The 27,425-nt window shown below is 44.3% G+C and overlaps 1 protein-coding gene across 2 annotated transcripts in view; it reads right to left on the reverse strand.

Annotated features, from left to right (window-relative positions):
* The window catches only part of TOP1 (DNA topoisomerase I), a 107,536-nt gene that overhangs the window by 36,290 nt on the left and 43,821 nt on the right, over positions 1 to 27,425 (reverse strand). The window contains exons 3-7 of one of the 2 annotated variants that reach the window (XM_060230920.1): positions 26,958 to 27,060; positions 11,082 to 11,217; positions 4,550 to 4,608; positions 2,712 to 2,804; positions 2,018 to 2,089 (exon numbers count right to left, since the gene is read on the reverse strand). In XM_060230920.1, coding sequence (XP_060086903.1) covers positions 2,018 to 2,089; positions 2,712 to 2,804; positions 4,550 to 4,608; positions 11,082 to 11,217; positions 26,958 to 27,060 — 463 coding nt within the window. Of the gene's footprint in view, positions 1 to 2,013; positions 2,090 to 2,711; positions 2,805 to 4,549; positions 4,609 to 11,081; positions 11,218 to 26,957; positions 27,061 to 27,425 lie in introns of both variants that reach the window. The other variant, XM_060230919.1, reaches the window with a different exon arrangement.

A 27,425-nucleotide genomic window follows, 5' to 3' on the forward strand; every position in this document is an offset into this window, starting at 1 on the left:
CAAGTGCCATTTGACATGGTTTTGCACACAAAGGTTCTTGAGTATTAATCATTTTTTACCCACAGAAGGATGATGTGCTTGTCAACTAGTATATAGAGCCTACCATGGTGCACAATAATAATCTTTTCAAAAGAAACTGGAGGTATGAGAGCCTGAACAAACTGCCTAGCCAATAAAACCCAATTCTATTAGTGTGGCTCCAACTAAAACCTGATTTTTGCACAACCTGATTTATGTGACACCTCCATAAGCTAACCAGATAGCAAGAAACATGTCAGAACAGGTATGTTCCCTACATGTATCAATGGGAAAGGATCAGTCCAGACAAATGAACAAAGGCAAGTATTTAACAAAAGTGGCAAGGAGATGTGTATGCAGAGTAAAATTTATTAGAAATATTTGTTGGCTATTCCCTCTCTCAGAAAGAATGGCTCACTAAACACATTTTTTTTTAAATATACCTAATAGGCAGTATGAGAATAAAACAAAACAGGAAAAGCAGCAGTTAAAAGACAGGGACAAAATGCAAAAGGAAAGGGAATGGAGAAAAAACAGTTGGCAAATTCAGCAAAATGTCTAGGGAAATGGGGGTGGGGGGGACCTGCTTGGTGCTTAAGAGCCTAAAGTGCTTGGTGCCAGGTGAACCACTATCCAAGATCAAAGTGCCACTGCAGCAGAGGCTCCGCTTTTGTTGTCTCCCACCAATCTCAGGTAGGGACGCAGACTGCTGACTCTGACCTTAACGGATACATTCATGCAAGAGTAAATGTACTTTTTGGGACCCAGGGTACTCAGGGGTTTAAAGACAAGAACTGGCATGCTAAATTGGGCCCAGAAACAAATGCAACGCCTGGGTGCATTTAGATGAGACAGATCATCTTTTTTTGAAAACTTACTAATTGCTCTGGTGACGGGATGCTTATCAGAGCTGTACTGTATTGAGCAGTGGTATTTACTCTTTCCCATGCTCCATCTCTAAAAGGCTATTTGCTCAAAAGGATAAAGCTCAGGGTAGGGATGTGCATGTTTTTTTCTTGGTCTTTTTCAGTTTGGGTCTATGGGACCTGGAAAAAAAATTGGGATTCCTGAAATACCCCAGATCCCAATACTGGCAAAGGATTCAGGTCTTAAGATTTTTTGGAAATCCTTAATTTTTTCAGGTCCAATAGATCTGAATCAAAAATTCAGAGGGTGGAAAAAAACAGTGACAAAGCCACAGGTTCAGCTGGTGCTCTCTTCTGCAGTTTGGTTGAACAGCCCAAAAGAGCTCCAGCTGAGCCAGTGGGGAGAGTGTGCCCTCTTCAGTTGTTTGGGAGGCTGTTTTCTGCAGTCTCTTAAAACACCCTGTTTATATCTAGGATTTGGGGGAAGATTTTTTTCCATTCTCCTGAAAAATCCCAGATACATTGGGGATGCCAAAGCACACCTGAAAAATATCAATAAGGTGTTTTGGAGTATATTTCTAGTTCCAGTAGACCCAAACGCACACCCCTAACTATCACGTGGACACGTTTGTCACTTCTCCATCAAAAAGCAGTAGTTCCATAAATTGCTGTAAAGCTGGCTAAAGCATTTTCAGATACTGAAGTCCATCAGAAGCAGAATGTGTATGGTAGATGCTTGAAAGAGAAAGAAAATCCTCTTCTTGAAAGCATCTGCCCTGACCCAACCACTTATCTGTGTCTCCCCATAAGATTGTGCTCACAGTGTGCCTTTTACATTTCTTTTCCTTGACAGCAAGGCCCCCACGCCAAATCAGACAACGGTTCTCTTCTGAAGCTGTGTTACGGACCTACTGCTGAGAACCCATAAAAATCCCTGCTATGTATATTTGTCTTGCCTTGTGCACTTCTCCAGATGCGGGCCAGCATCTGATGTGCACCTTTTGAAGTTTTAAGATGAATTTGCTGCACAAAGGTTGCATTCCTTATTCCGAGTTGCTATTATAATCTAATTGTGCCATCCCTTCTACAAGAAAAGATGTTCATAGTACAAGAAAAGTATCTTCAATACCTCTTCTTCTTCTTGTTTCCTTTTCTTCGGTTTTTTGATCTCTTCAGTTTTTATCTTCTTGGGTTTATAGTCAACACTGAAACAAACCAAACAATTGAAAATAATATTTTTCTAGCTCTACATCTATATTGTCCTTTAAAAAGTTGGTGCTGCGCTGTTAGCAGATGCCAGAAACCAATGTTTTAGCAGGTCTGTGCTCTGAAAGCACTTCCACCTAACCGATCCTTTTTCCTGACTGCAGCTTCCCCATAAACCCTGCTGCCCAGCTTGAAGAATTAATTATGACTTTTGAAGCCTAGTTCCTAACTATATTAAGTGCTTTCTAGTGTCTGTTGATGAACACAGATTTTCTGCCTGCACCACAGATGACTGCATTGGACATACAGGACCTCTACTTGGTCCATGCTGAAAATGACATCAAACAATGGCAATTGTCTGTAAAAGCATCGCATTGCCCCTTGAATAGCTACTAAGCTGAATTTTCTTCAAGGTTTAATTCTCCGGGGGGGGGGGGGGGGGGTTGGGGAATGCATGACTTGAATGGCATCAGGGATATCAGATTGTCTGGCAAACATTTTTAGGGGATGAAAGAAGAATGTGGATTAATCACAGAAGATGATTGTTTTTTACATGGCTGCTTTCTACGGAATGAGATTAAAGTTTTCTACAAGGTCCATTTCCCCCCCAGTGCTACTCACTCATCATCCTCTCGGTGTCTCTTTAGAGGCTTGTAAACTTCTTTGGGAGAAGCATAGAAGCCATCATCTATTTCTTCCTTAATACGTGGTGGACTAAGGAGAGATACAGAGAACAAGTGTTTTGTTAAAAATCATGAAAAATCTGAAGCTTCTAGCTGTAGGCCCTATCCCAAACCTCCACTTCAACTTGGGCTGGGACCTTCTCATTCTTCTTACCTGTGATGTCCGGGTTGACGTGTCCCTTTCCATTCACGTCATTTCAGACCAATGGGAAATATAATGCCACCTGCCTTCCTGCAGCAATTTTTATGTGTGTGCCAGTGTGCATGAAATACAAGCACAAATCAATAGGTATATAAAAAGTTACTATTATACACCTATTTTTATTATTTGACAAAATGAACTAAAAAACCCCCTTGTTACATTCAGCAGTCTCAAGAGAACTTATCCAGAGCAGCAAGTCCAAAATAATTTAAGAGGTGGTGCTTCCATCTTCCCTAGATTTACTTTAGTAAACTCCTTTGGTACTGCCAGTTACAAATAATCTCAGATTTCTAAACCACACAAGCCTTCATAATACAAACTTGGTTAGCAATTATGCTGATGAGGCAGCATAGGATGGCGTTATGATTCGAACAGCTGAAATGCCTCAATAGCAAAGGCACACATGTTTCTGAAAGTTACAGAGAACAGATACATGCTGTTACAAAGAGCCGTTTTGTTGGATGCTGCTTTATAGAGCCACTCACAGGGCTACAACTTCAGCCACTGAAAGCTAATTTGCTAATCTTGGGTTTCCCATCAAAGTCTCTCCAAAGTCTGAAATCCTGCAATTAATTTGCATTATGGTGTTCCACAGAATGTACATGAAGCTGCAGCGAGCACAAATGTACAGCAGTCCTACAAAACCCAAGACACTACAAGCTGTGAAGCCATCTTGTGCTATAGTACCCCCTATCTTGCAAACACCTTGCTATGATCAAATCTGTTGGCAATGCATGAGCCAGTGGGAACACGGCAGCAAAACAGGTTACTTCTTGCCACCTTCCATCCCAGAATGAAGAACCAGACAGGAATCCCCTGGAGGATGGAAGAATGCCAATACCTCAAAACACTAGACATAGTATCTCTCAGGTAAGAAGCTTCAGAATCTGTGATTTTATAACTGACTGTGCTTCAGCATCAAGTCTTATAACCCAAGAGGCCACTGGAGACAGTTCACATAAGGGCAGGCAAGACAAACCTAATGGCCATTTCACCACAAGCGTATGATATACACAGCTACTGCAGGACTTTGTAAGAAAAGAGTTTTGCATTATTCAGACTGCAGTTCCAACAGATGCCTAGAGAGGGGGTCCAACTTTCCTTGACCAAATTAAGGATCCATGGAGGTCTGGAGGTCTGAACATAGTCTTAAAGTTTGGAAATCGGAGAACAGCCTGCATATTAATATACCAGACCCAGTTTAATTAGTCAGACTTTTCCCTTTCACTCACGTTTCTCCAAGCAAGCTGCATATACCAGAAATTATCCTTTACAAATAAGATCGGATACACAGTCCTTTCTTCACTATGGAACAATGGCAATATAATAATCGTTAATGCCACCCCAACTTTATACTATTTGATACTTGGAGGAGATTTTAGAAGTTAATATCTACTATAATACACTGGCTTTCTTTATCTTTCCAGGCAAGTGAACATACAAGCCATCATTTACAAAGAAGAGGTCCTTGCAACTTTCAGGATTTGCAAGGGGAGAAATTCAATTCCTTTTGGAACAAGTCATGCCTAATAATCAAATCAATCCATTTTCACACAAAACTCCCAACTGCGTACCTGGAAAAGCCATTTTCCTTTTCCTTCTTTATTTTTACTTCACCAGAAGATGATTTACTCTGAAAGACAGAAATGATAGTTGGTCAGTGTGTCATAAAAAGGCCTGGATGATCTTCTTTGTGTATCCAAATTCAAGCAACAAATGACACTGCACCAGAAAAACAGGTTTCCTACCTGTAACTGATGATCTTCGAGTGGTCATCTGTGCAGTCACACTTGTGGGAGTAGGCGCCTGCGCCGATCTCGATCGGTAAACTTCAAAGCTGTGGATTTCCGCGGGTCCGACCCAGCGCGCATGCCCAGGCGCCCTACTGCGCATGCCCACCGGGACGGCCGCGGACATCCCGCCAGTTCCTTCTGGCCGCCGCGTCAGCCCCACGGCGGGACCGGCTGCAGCGGGGAAGGTGGGCGGGTAGTGTGACTGCACAGATGACCACTCGAAGATCATCAGTTACAGGTAGGAAACCTGTTTATCTTCTTCGTGGTCTCTGTGCATCACACTTGTGGGAGATTAGCAAGCTCAAGCCTACCTGGTGGAGGGTCTGCCGGTCCATCACACTGAAACAGACTGCAACACTGCACGGCCCACCGAGGAAGCTTGTCTGCGCCGCAGGTCCAGGGCGTAGTGCGTCACGAAGGTGTGCGCCGAGGACCACGTGGCCGCCCTACAGATGTCCTGCAGGGGAACTCCCTTCATGAAAGCCTCAGAGGTAGCTACTGCTCTTGTCGAGTGGGCACGGAGCGGACCTGGAAGAGGCTGCTTCCGGAGAAGGTAACACAAGCGAATTGTCCCTGTAATCCACTTGGACAGACGCTGGGACGAAATGCGCTGCCCTAGAGAGGGCTCCGCATAGGACACGAACAACCTGACATCTTTCCTAGAAGGGGCAGTGCGATGCAGGTAAAAGGAGAGCGCCCTCTTAACATCAAGGGCGTGTAACACCCGCTCAGAGTCATTGGCTGGAGAGGGAAAGTAGACTGGCAAGTGAATATCAGAATTGAGATGAAACGAAGACACCACCTTGGGGAGGAAGGTGACGTCTGGACGTAACGTGGCCCCTTCAGCTGAGAACACCAAGTAGGGGGAGTCGCATCTGAGTGCTGCCAGTTCCCCGACCCGCCTTGCCGAAGTGATTGCCACAAGGAAGGCCGTCTTCCACGCCAGGAGGTGGGACGAGCACGTCGCCATCAGCTCGAACGGTTTCCCCGTCAATGCTTTGAGGACCAGGGGAAGGTCCCAGGCAGGCGCGGGGGCCCTAACCGTAGGGTACAGCCTTGCCATGCCCTTAAGAAAACGTTTAGTGTCCGGGTGTGTGAAAGGTGAATGGCCGTCTATCGGCCTGTGTTCTGCGGAGATTGCGGCTAGGTAGACCCTTACCGAGGAGGGCGCCAAGCCACCTTCCAACAGCGAGACTAGAAAGTCTAGTATCAATGATAAGTCCGCCCTATCGGGCACCGCGGAACGGTCTGCAGCAAACTCGGCAAACTTAGCCCATTTGGCCGCATACGATCGTCTCGTGGAAGATTTCCTGCAGTTCATGATGACGAACTGGGTCCTGTCTGAGAATCTGGGTCCAGATGCCAGGCCGTTAGGCGCAGATGAGGAATATCGTGATGCAGGACCTGCCCTTGATGAGAGAGCAGGAGATCCCGCACTTGAGGAAAACGACGGTACTTCCCCCCCGACAGACGAAGGACCACAGGGAACCAGGACTGCCGGGGCCACCACGGTGTCACCAGAATTCCTCTCGGGCGTTCCCTCAGGATCTTCTGAACGACCTTGGTGAGGAGCGGTATAGGAGGAAACAGGTAGATTATGTGATGCCTCCATGGCACCAGGAGCCCGTCCCCCAGCGCTAAGGGGTCCGCACCTCCCCTGCAGCAGAACAGGTCGCATTTTGCGTTTTGCCTGGTAGCGAAAACATCCAGCTCCGGAGTCCCCCAAAGGCGGAAGACTGGGCGCAGGAACTCCCAATTGAGCTCCCACTCGTGCAGTAGAGCTCCGCCCCGACTCAAAAAGTCCGCCTGTGAGTTCATATCTCCTGGGAGGTGGGTTGCCCGCAGAAACACTCCCCGAGAGATGCACAGCTCCCAGACCCGGAGGGCCAGCTGACAGAGCCTCTGGGACACTGTGCCCCCCTGCCGATTGATGTAAGCCATCTCAGTGGTATTGTCCGTCATCACTGCTACTGACCTGCCCTCCAGGAGCGGTAGAAAGGAGCGAAGGGCGTGAAATATGGCCAGCAACTCGAGGAAGTTTATGTGTTGACTGGCGTGGTGGCCCGGCCAGCGGTCCCCCACACACATACCCCCCATGTGGGCACCCCAACCCCACAGGGAGGCATCTGTGGTGAGGGTGCGAGTCGGCTCCGGCTTGTGAAAGGGAGCCCCTCCCGTCAGGCGACTCTTCGAGCCCCACCAGGACAGGGACGACAGGATCTCTGTCGGGACCGTAAGCAACCGGGAAGGGTGTTCCACGTTGCACCTGAAGCTCCGCAGGAACCAGAGCTGTAGGGGCCTCATCCGAAGCCTCGCGAACGTAAGGACAGAGGTCGTCGCCGCCATAAGTCCCAGAAGTCGTTGGAGTGTCCGCGCTGGAACAGTCGGATTCAGATGGAGGGAGGACACCAGCTTCACTATGGCGTCCGCCCTGTCTGAGGGGAGGAACGCCCTGCACACGCGCGTATCCAGGATCGCCCCGATGAATTGCACCTTCTGAGAAGGCGTTAGATAAGACTTCTTTAAATTTATCTGGAGCCCCAATTCGTCCACCAAGGCCAGGGTGATAGTGATGTGTCGCAGCAACTGCTCCCTCGACACTGCCACCAGGAGCCAGTCGTCGATGTATGGAAAAAGTGTCACACCTTGAAGCCTTAGGTGAGCGGCAAGGACCACCATGGTCTTGGTGAAAACCCTTGGAGCTGTACAAAGGCCGAATGGTAGGGCTCGGTACTGGAAATGGTCGTCTCCGACCGTGAAGCGAAGATACTTCCGATGCCGAGGGTGGATGGAGATGTGGAAGTATGCGTCTTTCAGATCGAGAGTCGCCATCCAGTCTCCGTCGCTCAGGAGGGGAAGGATGTACGGCAAGGATGTCATTCGGAACTTGTCGCACCTTATGAAGGCGTTCAGGGCCCGCAGGTCCATGATCGGTCGGAGGCCCCCATCCCGCTTGGGGACCGCAAAGTAGCGGGAGTAGAACCCCTGACCTTTCTGGTCCCTGGGAACCTTCTGGATGGCATGCTTCTGACAGAGCAACCTGACCTCCTCGCAGAGGGTCAGAGAAGGAGCTGTAGAGACAAACCTCGGGGTATACGGGCGGCGGCAAAATTCTATGCAGTAACCCAGTTTGATTATTGACAAGACCCACCGGTCCGAGGTGACACGGGACCAGGCAGGGAAAAATTTGGCAAGACGGATAGAGTCCAAGTCCTGTGGGCCGGAAACAACGGGAGGAAAGTCAAAGGCCCTGCTTGCCCTGCTTCGCGCCCTTCTGGCGGGCAGGTTGGGTGGAGGATGGGGAGTACTTATGCTTCGACTGGAAAGAAGGTCGAGTGAAAGAGGCCGATTTAGAGCGCCACTGTCTGTCGGGTGACTTGGAGTATGGCTTCTTTTGCCAAGTTTTAGGCCACTGACGCTTGGGTGGAGGGCGCTGCCCGGACACCCCCAGGTTTCTGGATGTTTTGATACTTTTATCCAGCTCCTGGAGAACCGAGTCCGTCGTGGAGCTGAACAGTCCCGCTCTGTCAAAGGGAAGATCCTCGACGTACGCCTGTGTGTCGGGTTGAAGTGCCGTGGATCTCAGCCATGCATGTCTGCGCAGGGAGATAGCCGATGTGAGGGCTTTTGCGCACGTGTCTCCTGAGTGTCTGGCAGAGTTTAGCTGCTGCTTTGCCAGAACCATACCCTCCTTCTGCAACTTCCGTAATGCGTTACGGCTCTGCTCAGGAAGGGATCCCATGATGGTGGAGACTTGGTCCCAGAGGGCGTATTGGTAACGGCCATAGCATGCAGCGTAGTTGGCTATTTTAACCCCCAGGGAGCCGGCAGAGTATAATCTTCTCCCCATAGCGTCCAATTTCCTGCCCTCTTTATCTGGCGGGGTGGAGTGCGTCTTTCGCGCCTTGGAGGACGACGATACGACCACCGAATTGGGTCTAGGGTGGACGTAAAGGAATTCCGCTGACGCTTCCTGGATCCTATACATATGATCCAGCCTGCGAGAGGAGACAGGTGTGGAGGAGGGTTTGTCCCAGGAAGCCTTGGCTGTCTGCAGCATGACGTTCGTGAGCGGCAAGGCAATCGCTGTCGAAGTGTCCTGCTGCACTATATCAAAAACCGTGTCCGTCACTGTAGGTTGAGGCTGAACAGTGGTGAGGGAGAGGGTCTGGGCCATTCTCCTTATAAGATCTCCATAAGATTTAAGGTCTTCAGACGGAGATATCGGCTGCTCCTCCGAAGTCTTTGCAGGCGGCGAGGCTTCAGCATCAGAGGTTCCCGATGAGTCCTCCACTGATCTGGAAGATGGCTCGGGGGAGTCGAAGGGTTCAGATCGATGCCGGGAAGGAGGCTCCTGGAGAACTGGTGTAGACTCCTTGGCTGGTGGAGAACGCTTAGGTTCCTTCTGGACTGGCCTGTCGAGTTCAGGGGGCTTCGATACTGAGGCCGACGGCTCGTTACGTTGCGTCCTATGAGACATTCGAGATCGATACGAAGTCTCAGAGGCTTGGTCCCAGTCCTTCTGTGGTTGTTGGAGCCACGGAAAGGGGTGTTGCATGGGGTAAGCCCCGTACAGGTACTGCCACTGTCTCTGGTCCCAGGGGACCTTGGTCAGCTGACGTTGTGGTGAGGGATCGTCATCTCTACGGCGAGGGGAACGGCTGCTGGACGATCGGTCCCGACGGGGAGATCGGTGCCGAGCAGGAGAGCTATCCCGACGGGGAGATCGGTGTCGAGCAGGAGAGCTGTCCCGACGGGGAGATCGGTGTCGAGCAGGAGAACCCCGGGGCTGAGAGACCGATCCGTCGATTGGACTATTCCCGGTACCGATGCGTTGGGCCGATTCGATCTCCGACTCCGAATCGGAGATAAGCTGAGTCGGCATCGATGCCAGCTGAAAGCTCGGGCGCTTGACCGGCGACGCGAAGAGCTTCAGCGGCGGAACTATCGGCGCGGTCGGATCGACCGGGGATGCTGGAGAGGACTGAGACTCCGATCGCTTTGACTTCTTAAGCTTCTTTTTCTCCGAAGGCATCCCTTTGTCCTCCTTAGGCCTCTTTGTCGGCACCGAGGACTCCGAAGCGGCTACCCAACCGGATCGCTTCTGGGGTTGGTCGGTAACGATGGGCCGCTCGGCATCGACCGGGGTCGATGACGACTGATCCATCTGGCTGGGCCCGGATTCAGTCTGGTCCGCTCGCGGGGAAAGCGCTCGCTCCATCAGGGCCGCTGCAAGTCGAGCCGCTCTGTTCTTGCGCGTCTGTTTCGAAAATTTTGCACAGTGCGGGCAGGAATCAGGCCTGTGCCGTTCCCCTAAGCACAGCAAACAAAGCGAATGGCCATCTGGTGGGGCAATCTTGCTCCCACACTTGGAACAGCGGCGAAAAAATCCCCACCTCCTTTTCATACGAGGGAGGAAAGCGGGAAGACGAAGAGAGAGAGGGGGGGGTGTCCCTACCCCGAAGGGCGGGAAACGAAAGGAAGCCCGCTCTCTCGATAGAAATAAAGGAAAACTACGCTATCTAAACTATCTAAACTACTATACTAACTATATACAGCTAACTAGAAAAATCCGAAAAAGGATAAAGTTCACCGACCGTGGCAGAGAGATCAACCGATCAGCGCGGCGGTCAGAAGAGAACTGGCGGGATGTCCGCGGCCGTCCCGGTGGGCATGCGCAGTAGGGCGCCTGGGCATGCGCGCTGGGTCGGACCCGCGGAAATCCACAGCTTTGAAGTTTACCGATCGAGATCGGCGCAGGCGCCTACTCCCACAAGTGTGATGCACAGAGACCACGAAGAAGATCTAAGTGCATTTCTGACTACTTCTTTATGAATTCTTACTAAATTATCAATTATACCAAGCCAGTCCCTCGTGTTCAAGGTGTTACATCATTAACAACAAACCAGTGTGGTTATCCATTTTGCCCAGACAAGAACAAATAGGGACATACAAAACCATCAATTATGTCTGCTCATGTTCTGTCAGGCTGGCTAAGAAGGTACACGTGTGTGCATATGTTGGTGCAAGGTGCAGAGCACCCAGGAGCCTAGAGAACTATACCTTGCATGGGAACTAGTCTACTTTACAAATTTATGATATCCATTCAAACAGTTGCATCATTATATCATCTAAAATGGCCTGATGCTGCAACTCATCTGCATGTTTGACCCAAGGCATTTCTGTTGGACTCAGACATTGGAGTGGACTAGCAGGTAACAGCTCCAAATTTTACAACCTGAAGCCGCTCTCGGATCTTCATGCACAACAAAGTACAGTCCAACACAGTCATGTCCCAACCACCATCCTGTACCTTTTCTTCCTTTCGTTTCTCCTTATCTCTGTCTTTGTGTTTGTCTTTGTGTTTGTCGTGCTTTTCTGAACTGCCATCTTTGTGTTTGGTTTTCTCCTTCTCTTTGTGTTTTTTCTCCGAGGAATCTTTGTGCTCACTGTAAGAGACAAGAGTCAGTTCAGAGAAGTGATAGCTGGGATACAGCTGGCATCTGTGGCCAAGTGGAATGACGCTTCAAGACTTAGTTCACTGTGGTAACTGCATTAATACAGAACTAAAATCAAACGGAATCATTGTCTGCTTGTGATTTTTTTTGAGACAAGGGAACACAGTAGCTAATCAGTAACACCAACAAAAATCCACGCTTCTAAGATTCCTTCTAGATGCATTTTAATTATAAATGGACAATATTTAACACACATTGCTGCTATTTTATGTATTTAAACCATTTTTCACCTCAAGCTCATCAGCACAGTCCACAGGAGGCTGCCAATTAACAGACACATTTGTTAAACCTGTTAACTCAAAAGTGCATCCAAATCCACAAGGGAAATAGTTATTCAGACCAGCAACCAGAGATCAGAGACCAGAGAAAAAAGTCTGTAGTCGAAGCACTTATATGAAACAGACACAGAGGATCACAGGATCAAACCAAAGAGCAAGCAGCATACAACAAAAACAATAACCATATCAACTGAGGAACCAGGAAAATAAGGTCAAAAGATCTAAAAATCAAATAATCTTCACACCAGGCATACAAATTACTATATTCAAAGTAACACACCTTAACCATCTTTTTTTTCCATTTGCTGTCAAGTCTAAACTGAATTATGGTGACCCCATAAGGTTTTCAAAGCAAGAGACATTCAGAGGTGGTTTGCCATTGCCAGCCTCCACGTCTTTGGAAGTCTGCCATCCAGGGCTTTTTTTGAACATGAATGCACGGGAACGCAGTTCCGGCTGGCTCAGCATCAGGGGGTGTGGCCTAACATGCAAATGAGCGCCTGCTCAGTTTTTTCTACAAAAAGCCCTGTGTGAAATAATGGTGATGTCAGGGTGTGTGTTCTAATATGCAATCGAGTTCCTGCTGGGCTTTTTCTACAAAAAAGCCCTGCTGCTACTCAAATATTAACCAGAATTGACCCTGCTTAGCTTCCATGATCTGATGAGACTGGGCTAGCCTGAGCTGACTATTTTACCTGGATATAAAGGCACGCTGGGCAGGCCATTTTAATGTGGATCTTAACTGATGGGCAGGCTTCTGTGGGAGAGGAGAGTTCATGGGATGCATGGGATGGAGAAAGTAGAGAAAGAGGTTCTTTTCTCCCTTTCTCACAATACAAGAACTCGTGGGCATTCGATGAAATTGCTGAGCAGACAGGTTAAAACGGATAAAAGGAAGTACTTCTTCACCCAAAGGGTGATTAACATGTGGAATTCACTGCCACAGGAGGTGGTGGCAGCCACAAGCATGGCCACCTTCAAGAGGGGTTTAGATAAAAATATGGAGCAGAGGTCCATCAGTGGCTATTAGCCAGTGTGTGTGTATAAAAAAAAAATTTGGCCACTGTGTGACACAGAGTGTTGGACTGGATGGGCCATTGGCCTGATCCAACATGGCTTCTCTTATGTTCTTATGTTCAAAAGCTCTGTACCCAAAACAAATTATTAGAAGGAAATGATCAGGATTTGAATTGGATCCAGAACTGACCTTGTAGACAATGCATTATTTATTTATTGTATTTTTATGATGTTGTGTCAATTTGTGAGGTATGGCAGGATATAAATTAAATAAATAAATGAAATGAATGAATTAATAAATCTAGCAATAGGGTGTCCATAACACATAAAAGCAAGTAATCTTGGCTGCTGTGTTTTGGAAAAAAACAAAGCCTCTGAACACTCTTTAAAAACTGTACATGGGTAACTGTAGCAAAATCCTGGTTCCCAAGAAATGGCCACAGTTGGCAAACTGTGGAGGTTCAGGTCTTGCCTCTCTCATGGAGCTGGCTAAAAGCTGCTCCATGAGAGAGGCAAGACCTGAACTCCTAGATTAGGATCCAGTAACACCCTCATGCTGTGAACCTGCTTTTTTAGATTGAGTGAAGCCCATCTATAAGAGGTTTAATCCTCATAATCACTGCCTGCCATACTGCTAACCAACAGCAACCCAGTCTTATCCAGACTGAGCTTTGTTTATTGGCCTTCACCTGACCTATTACCAAATCCAAGCATTTGCTCAGGACACCTACCAATTCAGGAGTAAAGGAGAAGCAAAACTGAATGTTAGCAATATACTGATGACATTTCTCTTTGAGAGAGATGGCTTCTCCAAGTGATTTCATGCTGAAATTAAGCATCTGACCCCAGCATCATCATTTGGAACTGATCAGCCATAGCACAGTGCTTCTGAGGCTTTACTTCTTAGCTAAATTTGCTTAGGATAATGACCCCTTAGTTGAAACTGTTAGTAGATCATTTTCATACTGGAGACCAACTGAAAGAAACTCCATGTATTTATAAGACAATGTCTCCTCTTTATGACTTGTACATGTATTAAATAACTTATTAAAAAGAGAGGTACACGCAAAAGGGATGTGCTTTTATTTACTCAACTCAATCATTAGCAAATCCAGCAATTAATGAGTCCCTCTATTTCATCCTTTGTACATTATCCACCTTCAGTGTGTTTCTGGCATTAATAATCCTTGTAACAGAGATGATTTTGGCCAAGCCTTGCCTCTCTCTCCCTCTCTCTCATATGAGTGGCCTGTGTCATTTGTGAGGGGAAGGAGAAGAAGCATTTCTTAAAGCTGGTTAAAAAATTCCCTTATATCATGACATCTCACTAACTGGGAGATGGGAGTTAAAGAGAAGTATTTTCATAATTAACTATTCCATGGTAGCTTAAACCATGACCAGCTACACTAGTATTTATTGACCTTCCAGTGTCACATGCAGAATATTACATTATATCCATGCACAAGATAAAGGGAGCAGAACACAGAGAACACAAATACTGAATGTGAGAAGTCAACAGCAGACTGCTAGTGTTACATTCATTAGATTTCCTAACTTCATCATCCTCCTGACCCTTTTTGTCCTCACTGACTCGGAAAGTCACAGTAGTCTGAACTCCATTTTCATCCTTGCCACTTGCTGTTGCCTTTCCATTTATTATGGCAGGATTCTAAAAAAAAACCCCCAAAAACTTAAAGGGCTGCAATGTCAATCTATCTGACTGCAAAAAGCAGTATGTGGATTCTTGATCCCTTTTGCCAAAGAGGCAATACAATGAAGCTGAATGAGAAACTATATGTAAAACGATAAATGCCATGCTCGCAAGAAACTGTGAGAACCTGATAAGAATTTGTAACATAATTTGGATATAGGCCCTTACATATTTAGACCCCCATCTATGGGATATTTATGAACCCTCAACGATGGATGGATGGATGGATGGATGGATGGATGGATGGATGGATGGATGGATGGATGGATGGATGGAGGATGAAGAGGTAGGTAGGTAGAGTGTGCGGTATGTAGAGTATTTATAGTACTAAAATAAACCCTGCTCCACCTTAGCCACTCAAAACTTGCCCTAATGAAAGAGCCACTAAGTTGCAACCCATGAATTCTGAACAGAACAGAACAGAAAACCCTCGGGAGCAGAATTGAATAATGCAGGAGTGGCCAACGGTAGCTCTCCAGATGTTTTTTGCCTACAACTCCCATCAGCCCCAGCCAGCATGGCCAGTGGAATAATTAATGGGCTGCTGCTGCCTGGATAGAAATTCACAGAAACTGCCTCTCCCCAAACTCTTGCTCCATTCATTACAATTTCTGCTAATTTCCCCCTAACACTGTAGCCCCTGTGCACTGAATCCATCCCTAATGCCCTCAGACCCTTCTCCAGCACATCTTGGCAGAAGCTGGGGAAGGGGGGGCTAGGCAGCTTCAGTGAAAGGGAAGAGAGATTCATCCAATAAACTTAGAATCCAAACAGTTGCCTCCAGAAATTGGGGTTGCCAGCTCTCAAGTGGAAAACAGTAGTAATTAAAAATACGTTTTTGTGAGGTGGCATTCAAAACTGATGGATGGTGTATTTTAGAATGTACTTTTGAAGTTGTGATAAGACAAGTCCCTTAGGTACATCTCAATAAAAGTCTGCCTAAACAGTATCCAAGGGAAACTGTTGGGAGGAAATAATGTATTATGTAAACTTTCACCATTCCAAAGTAAGAGAAATAAATTTAAAGGAAGAAAATTTGCTGTGAACAGACAAGCAGCCAACGTTCTTGTACTTTGTTGATAAAGAGAGTCACACCCTGCTAAGCATACTGATTTCAATGGACTTTGGTTGTAACTCTGCTTAGGATTTGGTTGTAATTCTTCCCAAACAGTATGTCTAACATGAATGACAAATAAAACACATGAGGTAATTCTAAGGAAAGTTACATCCCTCTAAATCCACTGGTCAATGGACTTGCAAGGTTATAATTAGGGATGTCCACACACAAAAAAAATCAGCTTTCTCCTATTTGGGTCTACTGGGCATGAAAAATATCAATATTTCCTGATATTCCTGAATTTCAATATTGGTAAAATACTGGGATTCAGGTAAACAAATGGGAAACTCAATTTTATTCCACCTTTTTTAATGCCTTCCTTTCACTTGCTGAGTCACACCATCTCAGCAACATGTGAAGAGAATGAATGCCTTCTCCAAGTTGCACTGCTGTGGCATGACTTGGCAATGTAGCTGGCCCACATAAAAGCCGAATAATATCGGCTTGTATGTAGACCAGCTGTATCAGTAATCGAAGCAGATTGTCTAATCTGCTTTCAGCTGAATAAATACTTAAAAATATCTATAAGGTTACATCCAAGTTCAGTAACAACTTAGAAACCAATAAGATTTGGGGGGAGGGGGGAATCAGCTTCTGAGAGTCAAAGCTCCCTTTGTCAGATATGAGTAGGAATGGAGACCTCTGAGGCTTTACGTATATTCCCAAATAGAAGGTGGGAGGAATGTTATAAAGATGAAACTCAGGATTCAAAGGTACAATGCATATTGTAATCAGCTTGATTAAGAGCAGAGGGGAAATGCTTGGGGCAGAAAATTAGCCTCTGTAGTGAGATAAGAATACTATGTCCCCAATCCATCATTCTGACCTTGTGAAGTTAGAATTGTGTCACTCTCATTTTGAAAGCTGCTTGGAGAGCCCTGAAATACTCTGAATGACCACAGTTCATAAACCGGCTTTGAGGCAGACGTATGCAAGATTAGCTGCTAAAAAGTCTCTCTTTGTTCTCTTAGGTTTTCTATAAAACCATCAGAGAAGGTCAGAATAAAGAAAAGCATGTATGAAGAGCCCCTCAGGTACTTGCATAAGATAGGCAGATCTGCAAAACTACATATGTTAGCTGAGGCTTTTAGTGGCAGAGCTAATTTTTAAAATGTATTTATTTAAAATACTTGTGCCCTAAGGTTTCTCACAAAGAGGGGCCCAAACAAAATTGTTCAATGGGTGACAGCAACAGACATCACATGTAGCAATTGGCTTATGAGGCTCACTGGGACTTTCCAGATGTTCATTGTGCCAAACTAAACAGAATTCCAACATTAACCACACTTTACTAATGTTAAAAAACATCAGAAGAAGAATCGACAGCTGACTGCTAATTTTAAAATATTCTAATATATGAAACTCAGACCAATTCCTGAACTGTTTACTAAGTCTCCGCAAACCCCCCACTGGGGCATGCGCTTATGACTGTAATTAGTTTTGGCTCAGTCACAGGCCTTTAAATCTCTTGTATCTTAATTACCATGACTTTTTAAATGAGATGTATTGATCAAAATCTACCTCAAAAAGGAAAACAAATTCACTTATAAGAGACATAGCAAATGTATTATTCTAACACCTAATAAACGTCAACAACAATCAGCTAAAAATATTTCTTTTTTATTTCACCCCTGCCTTTTAGATAGGAGATACATTTGTATAAATGCCACACACAATAATATTATTTGATAAAATCTAAAAATATAAGACAAGGTTGAGAATTCGCCAACTGGTCAAAAAAACAGCCATGAGAAAAACAATGAACTACGAAACACACAAGTGATGTGCCATGCTATGCTGTGTTATGCCAGTCTAAATCCACTGATTTCAGTAGCCTTAGAGTACGGTACCTCTGTATAAAATAGCACTTTAAATCATGAAATGTTGTGATCCTGTATAAAGTAGCTGCTACTATTAAGACACATATGTGTCAAGAAGGAGCAATCATTATATTTAGCAAGCAGTAGGAGGAAATTACGTTGCACTGGATTATAAAATATGTAGAGTAGCAGTTCTCAAACTGGACCAATCCATGGACCTCCATTTTAATTCAACATTTTAAGAGCACCTCCCCCTCATACCTTTCCTTCTTCCCTCACTGGCACCCACCACATGCTAGATAAGCCCTTTTCACAATCTAAGGCAAGCTGTGCATACCTCATAGAGGCTTCCATCCCCTGATGTTATAAAAACAAATCCAGTAAGAACCATGCCAACTACACTGTAAAAGCAAATTTATGTAAAATGCTTTTATTGATTCTAGCAGAGGGGCACAGTTCAGAAGACCCTGATCCAAGTTCTAATCAATCTCATCACACGCAGCAAGAAACTTCCTTAGAAGTTAGTAACTTCTAGCCAGAGGCCACTTGAAGGAGAGTGAGAAGGGGCCTGAAAGAGTTGCTCACAGAAAAAGACTGGCATCACACAAAACTACACTGTTACTGATTGAAAACTGCCACCAGTTATTTTTGCGTATGGATGCACAGTAGCATTTCTCTACCTGTACAGTGAAATCCCATTGCTTTGGAAAAACAGAGTGAAACCAGTTCAATTTTATACCTAAAGTAACTATGGCAATTGTATTAGGACTCCTTGGGGCCTCTCAATTAACTGGAATACACAGCAGTAAGCTACTGGTACAGACAACCAGTTAGCACATTTTCTGGCTAGGCAGGGTTCCAAGGCGATACAGAAAATTAAGGGTCATGGATGGGGACAGCTCCAGGAGCTCCTATCTTTCAATAGCGGGAGAAACCAGTTCCATCCCCTTCCCCCAAGGAAAAAAGGTCCTGCTCTCATGCCTAGAAAATTGATAGGGACCAGCTTTTTATGTTAAACAGGTGGCATGAGTGGGATGCAACCATTATAATTGCAAAAAACCCCTTGAGGACTCCCTGAAGTACCCTTAGAGATCCCTGGGGACCCTGGAGCCTAGTCCAAGAAAAACTGTCCTTGCGAGAACAAGCATGTAGTTCTGTTCAACCTATAGCATTTGATTGAAGTCATGACATTCATTTTTGGAAATAAAACCCAAAAGGATGGTTGAAAAGACAGATAATCTTTTTGTTTTCTCAGTGCAGGTGGTGCTGAAAATGTTAATTTGCAAAATCTTCTGTCTAGTTACCATGTATGATTTTTGCTAGTGCCTGTCATGAAGCAAACAGATGCTGACTTAAGAATGGCTATGTACCATCTGCTACTAGCTCTGCAGAAGGACAATGTACTTCTTCCTTCCTATCCCAGCCTATTTATCAAGACACATGCACATTTTATTGGTCCCCAATTAATACCAATGCTACAGAAAGAGGAAAGATGGACACAAAAGATATGGCACAAAAACTAAATAGTTAATTATCCTGCAGCATATTAGGGAGGAAAGGCTCCTGGGGGGAATATGGAAGAGTATCCTGGAAGATACAGAAGGCAACTGTACCACATTTCCTGAACAAGTTTGACTTGCAGGAATACAACCATTCTTAGGCTCAGTGTGTTTGGGTTTGCCACATTTTTCCTATAGAAAAACCTCTTCTGATTTTACATGTTATTTGCTTCCTTAACCGTGGGGCTGTTAACACAACTGACATGAATTCCTGTCACCTGCAGCACCTCAGGTATCTGTTCTGCTACTTCAGAAACAAATTCATGCACCCCACAGGTATAAAGATTGACATCTAAAAAGGCAGAGATGTAAAGTACCCGCTTAGTGACGAAAATCTATTTAGAGAACACACACACATGAAATGTCACCACAAACAAACCTCAGCAGAGGGAAAAATGCTTCTGAGAGATTTAATTTTGCAAGACAGCAGAAAAGAACAAAAAATTGCTCTGATTAATGGGACATGTCTCCTGTGAAAAAGGAACATTACACTGACTAGCAAAACCTCTAATAACTACAAGTGAAAGAAACATGCCTTTTAAAGCCACACTGTTTGGTTACCAATACTTAAGACAAGCAATATTTGGTGTGGTACTAGCCCATAAAAATGTTTGCATTGATGCCAACTTGTTATGAAGATCAACTAACATGATATTTTATGCTAGTCCATTTAAATGTAGAGAAAATACATGCTTAACGCGCTCAAAATTGGCTTTGCCTTGCCAATTCATTGCCTTCTTTCTGTAGTCCAGGAGGACCACTAGAGAACAAATCAGGATTAAGCCAAAATGTCTTCATTCAGACAATGTATGAAACCAGATCCCGGTAAAAAACCCTGGTTTGATGGTCCCTAACTCAACAACAATAACTGGAGAGGGCTGTGTTCAAACAATTTCTCTTGTCATTGTTAGTTTAATTAAACCATAGTTTTTGTGCCATTTCTGAACTTAGGCAAGGAGTCAATTATGAAGGTTGACCATATGCATAGCACTGCAACCAATGTAGAAAAGGCCATGGGAGTGGTTTCTTGATTGCCCTACTAAATGCTCTTAAAGCAGATTCAGACATCCCTCTTCTTGTTCTGGAATCTTTGGGAAAGGATCACAGTCTATTTCACCAACAGAGTGCATGAGCTTTGCCCTGATCTGAGGAGTGTCATTATTGCTCTCCACGTTTATCTTTTTGATAAGCAACAAAGGCTTGCTTTATTCTGGGAGTGGCCACTTGTCTATTAGGGAACAGCAGCTACTTCTAGAGCAAGCAAACTGCTGCTCCTTATCACCGGTAGCCCGGAGGTGGTGGTGTATGCAGTTGCTTCTCCTTTTTCTCAGCTGAAGGCAAAATGATTAGGAATATTAGCCTCATCCTGTCAGCTTTTCTTCCCCCTTCTGCTTGTGCTGGTGGAAGACCATGGGACTGAATCCATATAAAAACCATATGAATCAACCCCAATTCTGGGCTGAGATGGGATTACAGCTTGTGTTTCAGAGCCACCACTGTTTCTGTTTGCCTGCAATGGCTAGACTCCAGTTCCAAGGAAGCCAATTTTAAGACAATGTCTTCTTGGCTCAATTGCCTAGAGATCAAGAGAGCATGTGTCATTTCACAACTGAAAAAGCCAGCAAATGTTGGAAGGCATGCACCTGTCACCAGACACTTATTCTACAACCACATGGGGAAAGCAGAAACAGAAAGTACTTCCAGAAGGACAGCAGATGCATTACACAGATTCTCCCTTCACACCACTGTGGTTCTGGAATATTTTAGCATAGCAAATTTGTCTTCCCTCTTCCTTCATTGTCCTTCATTGCCCAATGTTACAAGCACCAGGTTGTTGTTGTTGTTTTTTAAAAATTAAGATAATCATGATCTCTTGCTCTCTTTCTTGCAGCAGCAATAAAGCCATTTTTTTTCAAACATATGTCCAGGAGATTCAATGGCTGAACCAATCTAGGAGAGCCAGTTTGGTGTCGTGGTTAAGTGTGTGGACTCTTATCTGGGAGAACCGGGTTTGATTCCCCACTCCTCCACTTGCACCTGTTAGCATGGCCTTGGGTCAGCCATAGCTCTGGCAGAGGTTGTCCTTGAAAGGGCAGCAGCTGTGAGAGCCCTCTCCAGCCCCACCCACCTCACAGGGTGTCTGTTGTGGGGGAGGAAGGTAAAGGAGATTGTGAGCCGCTCTGAGACTCTTCAGAGTGGAGGGCGGGATATAAATCCAATATCTTCTTCTTCTTCTTCTAGGTCCTTCTATCAAGCAGGGCCAGCCCTAGACCGGCACCCTACGCAAGGCTAATTTCTGGTGCCCCCCCTACTGATAACATCACTAAGTCATTGGGGGGAGACACAAATTGGTGCCCCCAGAAGGCCAGCACCCTAGGCAATTGCCTAGTTTGCCTAGTAGCAGGGCCAGCCCTGGTATCAAGGTTCCTTCAGCCTTGTTGTCTTTGATGGCCAGCAAGTCCTATGCAGCTGCAGCTAAAGCATGTATGGACACAATGGTAACTGTGGGACAATTCAGTAAGTTGCTGGTTCAACACACTCTATAAACCACACACTGGATCTATTGTACTCTGGCCTAGGTGACATGGAAGGTGTTGTGGGGTTTTTTGGCAGGGGGAGGTGCTATTACAACTCCTTGGAATTTTTATATAGATAGTTGATGAATTTAGATGTTGTAGATGTTGTACATCTTGAAACTTCAGCATCTCAGATGAGAACTGTTCAAACATATTTTGGTTGAGCACCATATTTAAGCAGTTACTTGAGAGAATCAGCAGGGTATGTCTGTGTGCATGCACACACTGATGAGCATGAGTTGGATCCTGCTGGTCCACAGAGTTGGATCCTGCTGGTTCTCAATAAGATACTATGAGTTATTACTGGACAACTATAGGATTTAGGGGAAGGTCAAGGGATTCCTTGGGATAAATGTCAATTGAAAGCATAAGTTTTTAAGAACCAGGATAAACCTATGTACTCTGTTCATTTCAGGAAAATCTGTTTTGCTTTGTTCAACACGCATTTTTAGAATAATCCAGGCAGGTCTCTGATCTTACACTTCAACTGTGATGAAAGCTGCTACAGTTAGGCAAAACATGGGGTCACATCTTTGGATATATAGTCTCTTATTACAGAGACTCTTCAGGAGGAAGAATCCAGTTCACAGCAGATCAGAAGAATGGTCTCCTACCGCAGTAGGGGAAAAAACTTAGACTTTTTACATCTGCTTTCTTCATTCTGCCATTATAGTCCTGGACAAGCATTACTGAAATTACTGGGCTGTCTTACCGCAATGTTTATGTGACTCTAAAAAATTTTTGGGGGGTGGGGGGGGGTGGGGGAAATCATTTTGTCATCTGTGTTCAAATAAGACATTCTGGTAATTTACTATATGCTATTTCTGACGTAACTTTACTATGGATAATATATTCTGATGACTTATTTAAGGGTTATGGTGATCATATATTCTATCTCCTGGAAGGAGTAACTCTAAGAAAAATATTTTGAGCTTGTGATCTTGAGGGATAATGTTTGATGAAACTTTAAATTATCAGAAAAAGAATTGAAAATACTGAAAAGGGAACTGTAACCTAGAAAAGTGGAAAACTAGGAATCTTGACTAACTGATAGATGTTATTTGGTGACATCTCTAGAATTCCTGTTTAATAGAGTATATAAGACGTGACTCAGCTGAACTGAACATTTAAACCACATAAGCACTCAAACACTTTTTACGTCCATTGCACTTATTGGGGCGGGGGGGAGACCCCAAATCCTTATCTGATTCAGTACAGCATTCTGAAAGGCTCTTTCCATCAATAATTCTGTGCAGAAGAGCATATAACACTTGGTAGACTATATTCTTGTTGCAGTGAAGAGTTTTAAAGTGAGCTTTCCCTGTCTTTCCCCTCTCCCTTAGAGAGATACATTGTTTTCATAAAAGCTTTTTGATTTGACTCACAGGAAGCCAAGTAGTTTGAAGATAAGTGTTCTGAGGGGGGGGGGCGGAGCAAAAAGCCCTTTACTCTAAGTGTAGAGTGAGGCAGTGCTATTCCATAAGAGGGTATTTATTTTGAGGAGACTTCAGTATAAAAGGCTTAGGCAAGTGTGACTCTCCACTGATGAGATCTCTACTTAGAGCTAAATTGTAACTTCTTGTTTAGGAGATTAATTAAGCAGGAAAGCTAGTCAAGTATGACATAACCAAGCAAATGTTTCTTTCTTGCCTTTAGGGTCTCTTTCTTTGTATCCACTTGGCAGCTTCCAACCATGTTTAGACTTCCTCTCCTTGTAAAACAAAGAAGCTGAGCACAAAGCTTCAAAGAGAAGCTGCCAAGCTGTACACAGTTAGGCCACATTTGCAGCCATCTTTTCACACAGGCATAAACATATAGAACTGATGAGATAGAAATGATGAGATCGTTTTTGTTGATCCAGCTACCTTCCTGGAATTGTTGCAAGTACTTAAACCTATGTACTTCTTAAAGAGTTGGTGTTCAGAAGCAAATATCAAAACAAAACCACAGCTTTGTTGTATGCTAAATTGGGTGTTTTATCCCTAGAACTAATGTTGTTCCTTTCCTTTGCCACGACTTTTATGATATTGTTTTATGCCTTTATTCAAGTCTGTGGGTCCTTACTGATGGAAAAGCAAGGTATAAACACCTTAAATAAATAAAAGAACAAGGAGTCTAATGTCTGCCTTTGGGGGACTGAAAGCCTAAAACACATTTAAGACATTTTAACTGATCTAGTGAAATATTTAAACCTAAAAATGAGGCCCAATGTGAGGAAAAATACAACAGGCTCTAGAAAGAGACTCTGGGCAAATGCTCTCCCCACCCTTGCTGTCTTCTCACCCACCCAAGTGAAGGCATTCACTCCCCCCCCCCACACACACATACATCTCTGAACTCTGCCATCTCGGAAGCAGTTGTAATTCTGAGTGATCTCCAGCCTTCACCTGGAAATTGGTAACAGTGGTTTCCCAGGAGGAAAAGGCTGGCTTGAAGTGTGGAATCTATGACACTGAACCTGTCTGAGGTCCCACCCTCTTCAAACCCACCCTCTCCAGGCTCCACCCCTCAAATCTCCAGGAATTTTCCAATCTGGCATTTGGAACTACTAAGCCACACTGGCTGTCCTGGGGGGCTGCTGCTGAACAGGAGCAAGCAGCCAGGCATCGTTAAGTCATGCAAGTCCGGTGGCATCAAGTCACCCAGAGGGTGTTGCCAGGCCTAGCGTAGCCAACCTCCAAGTGGAATTTGATGATCTCCTGGGATCACAACTGAACTCCAGACAATAGATTTCTCTCCTCATCCTGGAGAAAAAAAACTGCTTTGGAGGGTGGACTGTATGCCATTCTATTCACCTGATGCCTCTCCCTTTACTGACAGAAGTTAGTTGCCTAGCAACAGCCTCTGGCTAGGGAAAAGGCTAAGGAGAGAGAGTGACTGGAATGGCAGCAAGCATGGCCTCTGAAGAAATGCTCCTGACAGGGCCATGCTCCTGACAGGGCCAGGCCTTGCCACTGAGTCACATTATGGTAGTGGTGGCTCCCTGGCTTTTCTGCGGCCTTCAAAGGCTGCATGTGCTGGAAGACCATCTGTGTGGGCGCTGATGGGGCAGCAGTGGTTTGTTGCCAGCAGTGGCCACAACATCTTTTGTGATGCCATAGTAGAGCATAGTAGAGCAACAGCCCTTTCTGAGGCCGGTTGACAGAGAGGACACAGAGAAGCATCATAGATGTGTCCATCTCTGAGGTAAGACTGTTTTGGTGGTTTGTTCAATATTCCCAGCCCTGCAGTAGGCAGGGACAGGAGAGTCAGCCAATGGGAGGCCAGAGATGCTTAGTGAGCTGTGATGGGCCATTTATTTGTCAAGTGCATGGAATGCACCTATAAGCCTATGGAAGAGCTCCATTTGGCCACCATGATAGGGAAGTTATTATTATAGATTTGCCTATCCTACACTTTGCATTGTGAGGCACTGGCACAGGGAATATAATCAGCTACATTCTGATGCACAACAAGTGTACTTAAAGGAATGACCAGGCATCACAGTACCATATTTCTAGATATACTGTAACTCTGCAAAATATCAGAAACTGTTGCTATAGTTACAGAACCAAATTAAAACACTGGGTACTGTTCTTTCTGCTCCAAGCATCTCCCTATTCCCTTAAGGGGTCTGTCTTTTCCATTGACTACTTATGCATAGTCTATAAATGTGCAATACGAGTTGTTTCATATGAGTGTGCTGCAAGGTGGAAGGAGAGACAGAGAAAAACTGCTTGAACACATAGTATTAGGGAAAGTCCAGCTTCTCAACAACCTCAGCTTTTTAAAAATGTAGGTTTCTAGCCTTTGTGATTCCCAAAGATACACCTGAAAGCATTTAATTAGCAGCAGAGGGAAGGCAGAACAAAATTTCTAGCAGTCGCAAAGTTGAAGGGGCTTCAGTTCCCTGCACTGCACTATAGCTAGTCAATGCAGAATAAATGATGCAAAACGAGAGAAATTATGCAAACTGCCCATATTTTATACAAGTTCTAGGCATTCAACTTCTCTTAACAATAGTAATAATAAAAATGCACTGTATATAATATGAGCCACAAGTATATTTACAGATTGACCTGGGAGAAACACAGTTCAGTGGGGGTGGGGGACAGTCTAGACTGTGTTCATTGGCTCAAGATCATCTTGAGTATACAACTGGATAAAGAACATCTCCTCAAGAGGTGATGACTGATTAGGTACTTAAACATTCATTTAAGAAGTGATTGTGCCAAAGCTGAAGCATAGTTTTCAATTTGACCATATATATATTTATATAATAGTGAAGAGTTCCTTAGTAGACAAAGTTTCACTAAAGATACATTTGCCAGGTCACGTCCAATTGTCCACATCCAGGACAAAATAAAAATTATTCAGAAAAGTACATTAGTGGCATCAACCTTTTTTCCCCCTACAGTATATGAACAGCATATATTGAAATGGATGAGACTGCAAATGGTTTAAATTATACAAGCACTGGTAATTAGAAACCCTTCAAAGGAACTATCTGAAGGCCTATACACTACTTAAGTTTAAAGAGGAAACACAGTTTTCACAAGAATTTACAAATGCAATGAAGAAAACACATACACCATGATAAGAATGCTGCACACTTGAAGCTAGGAATGTTGCCAGGATCTGAGAAACCAGTAAAATACAAAACTGCTTAGCCAAGACATTCACAAGCTCTACCCAGACATCTGTGAATATCGTAAACTCTGAAACAATCTTGGCTTGCAAATGCCTCTTATCATACACAAATTAAAACAAAATTAAAGTTTACAAAAATGTATTCAAGTATGAATTTCAGACCAAGATATCAAGATGTTAAAACTGGCCAGACTAAATAACCACAGAAACACAACATACAATACTGTAGATGGAGGTAGGAAAAAGCAAAATTATACACTTTGTACATAGCAAAGAATTCCTAGAATTTATTCACAGGTTTTAACATAGGGCTATTTTTTCAAGCTAAAGAAAAAGCAAACACATGTTTACAATTCTATACCATGTTTGTTAAACATTTGCCAACAGAAATTGCCCCCAATTGATGTGGAAACTCTGGAAGTAGAGAAAGTCAACCACCTCTTTCACCATAGGGGAAGCACTGAAAGCTGATATCAGATGTAAATATACTTTATTTATCTACAGTTGTCAGGGTTATTATGCTACAAATCAAATCTTGTTAAATGGGCTAAATGTGGAATATAAAGCATGGACATGGTGTATTTGCCTTCTTTTGTCAACATTAGATATTTAAATTTGAATCTGTATCTCTCCCAAAATCTATACCATTGCTGGTACCATTATTGGAGTTTACAAACTGTACTGCTTCATAAAACACCAACCTCCTCATCAACTTAACAGAATTTCAGCAGAACTTCCTTATGAGGCTAGATAGGCCTGCACTCACTCATGAGGTAAGTGCTTTAGGAAATATGTGGGAAGGGAACTCAAAATTGGTTGTCAAATCCCCTGGCCCTAGCGAAACAAGCTGACATTATTGGTAAGGCTTGCATGATGTTGAGGCATCATTTAATTCAATCAGCTTTCAGTAAGCATAGCTTTGCATATCCAGATGACAATCAGCCGGCAATAACTAATGTCTCACCTGTTACTGTGCTTAGATTTTTCTCGGTCTTTCTCTTTGTCCTTCTTGTGCTCTTTGTGTCGATGTTCTCGGTCTTTGTGTTTATCTTTATGTTTGTGAGAATCTGCAGACAGAAGGAATAGGAAAAAGAAATGAAGTCAAGAAATAACCGATTTCCCACCATCTGCTCCGTATTGACTGCAACATATACCCCAACACCAATACTGAATATCACTTCAATGCATCATTATTTTCACATCTGACACCTTTCTTCAGACAGACCCAGGAACACTGCCTGCTATTGGATCCAGAACCTTATCAAGAAGAGGAATATACCAGATTCAATCCCCCACCCTTTCTATGAACCAGTGAGTATCTTTGACAACACTAACACACCATTTGTCAATACAGTATGTAACAGCACTGTGCATGGTTCTATTTGGATCAGAGCTCAAGACTTTTGCATTATGCTGCAATGTGTTTGAAAGT

The sequence above is a fragment of the Heteronotia binoei genome, chromosome 2 (genome assembly GCF_032191835.1).
Source record: "Heteronotia binoei isolate CCM8104 ecotype False Entrance Well chromosome 2, APGP_CSIRO_Hbin_v1, whole genome shotgun sequence".
NCBI classification, from domain to species: Eukaryota; Metazoa; Chordata; class Lepidosauria; order Squamata; family Gekkonidae; genus Heteronotia; species Heteronotia binoei.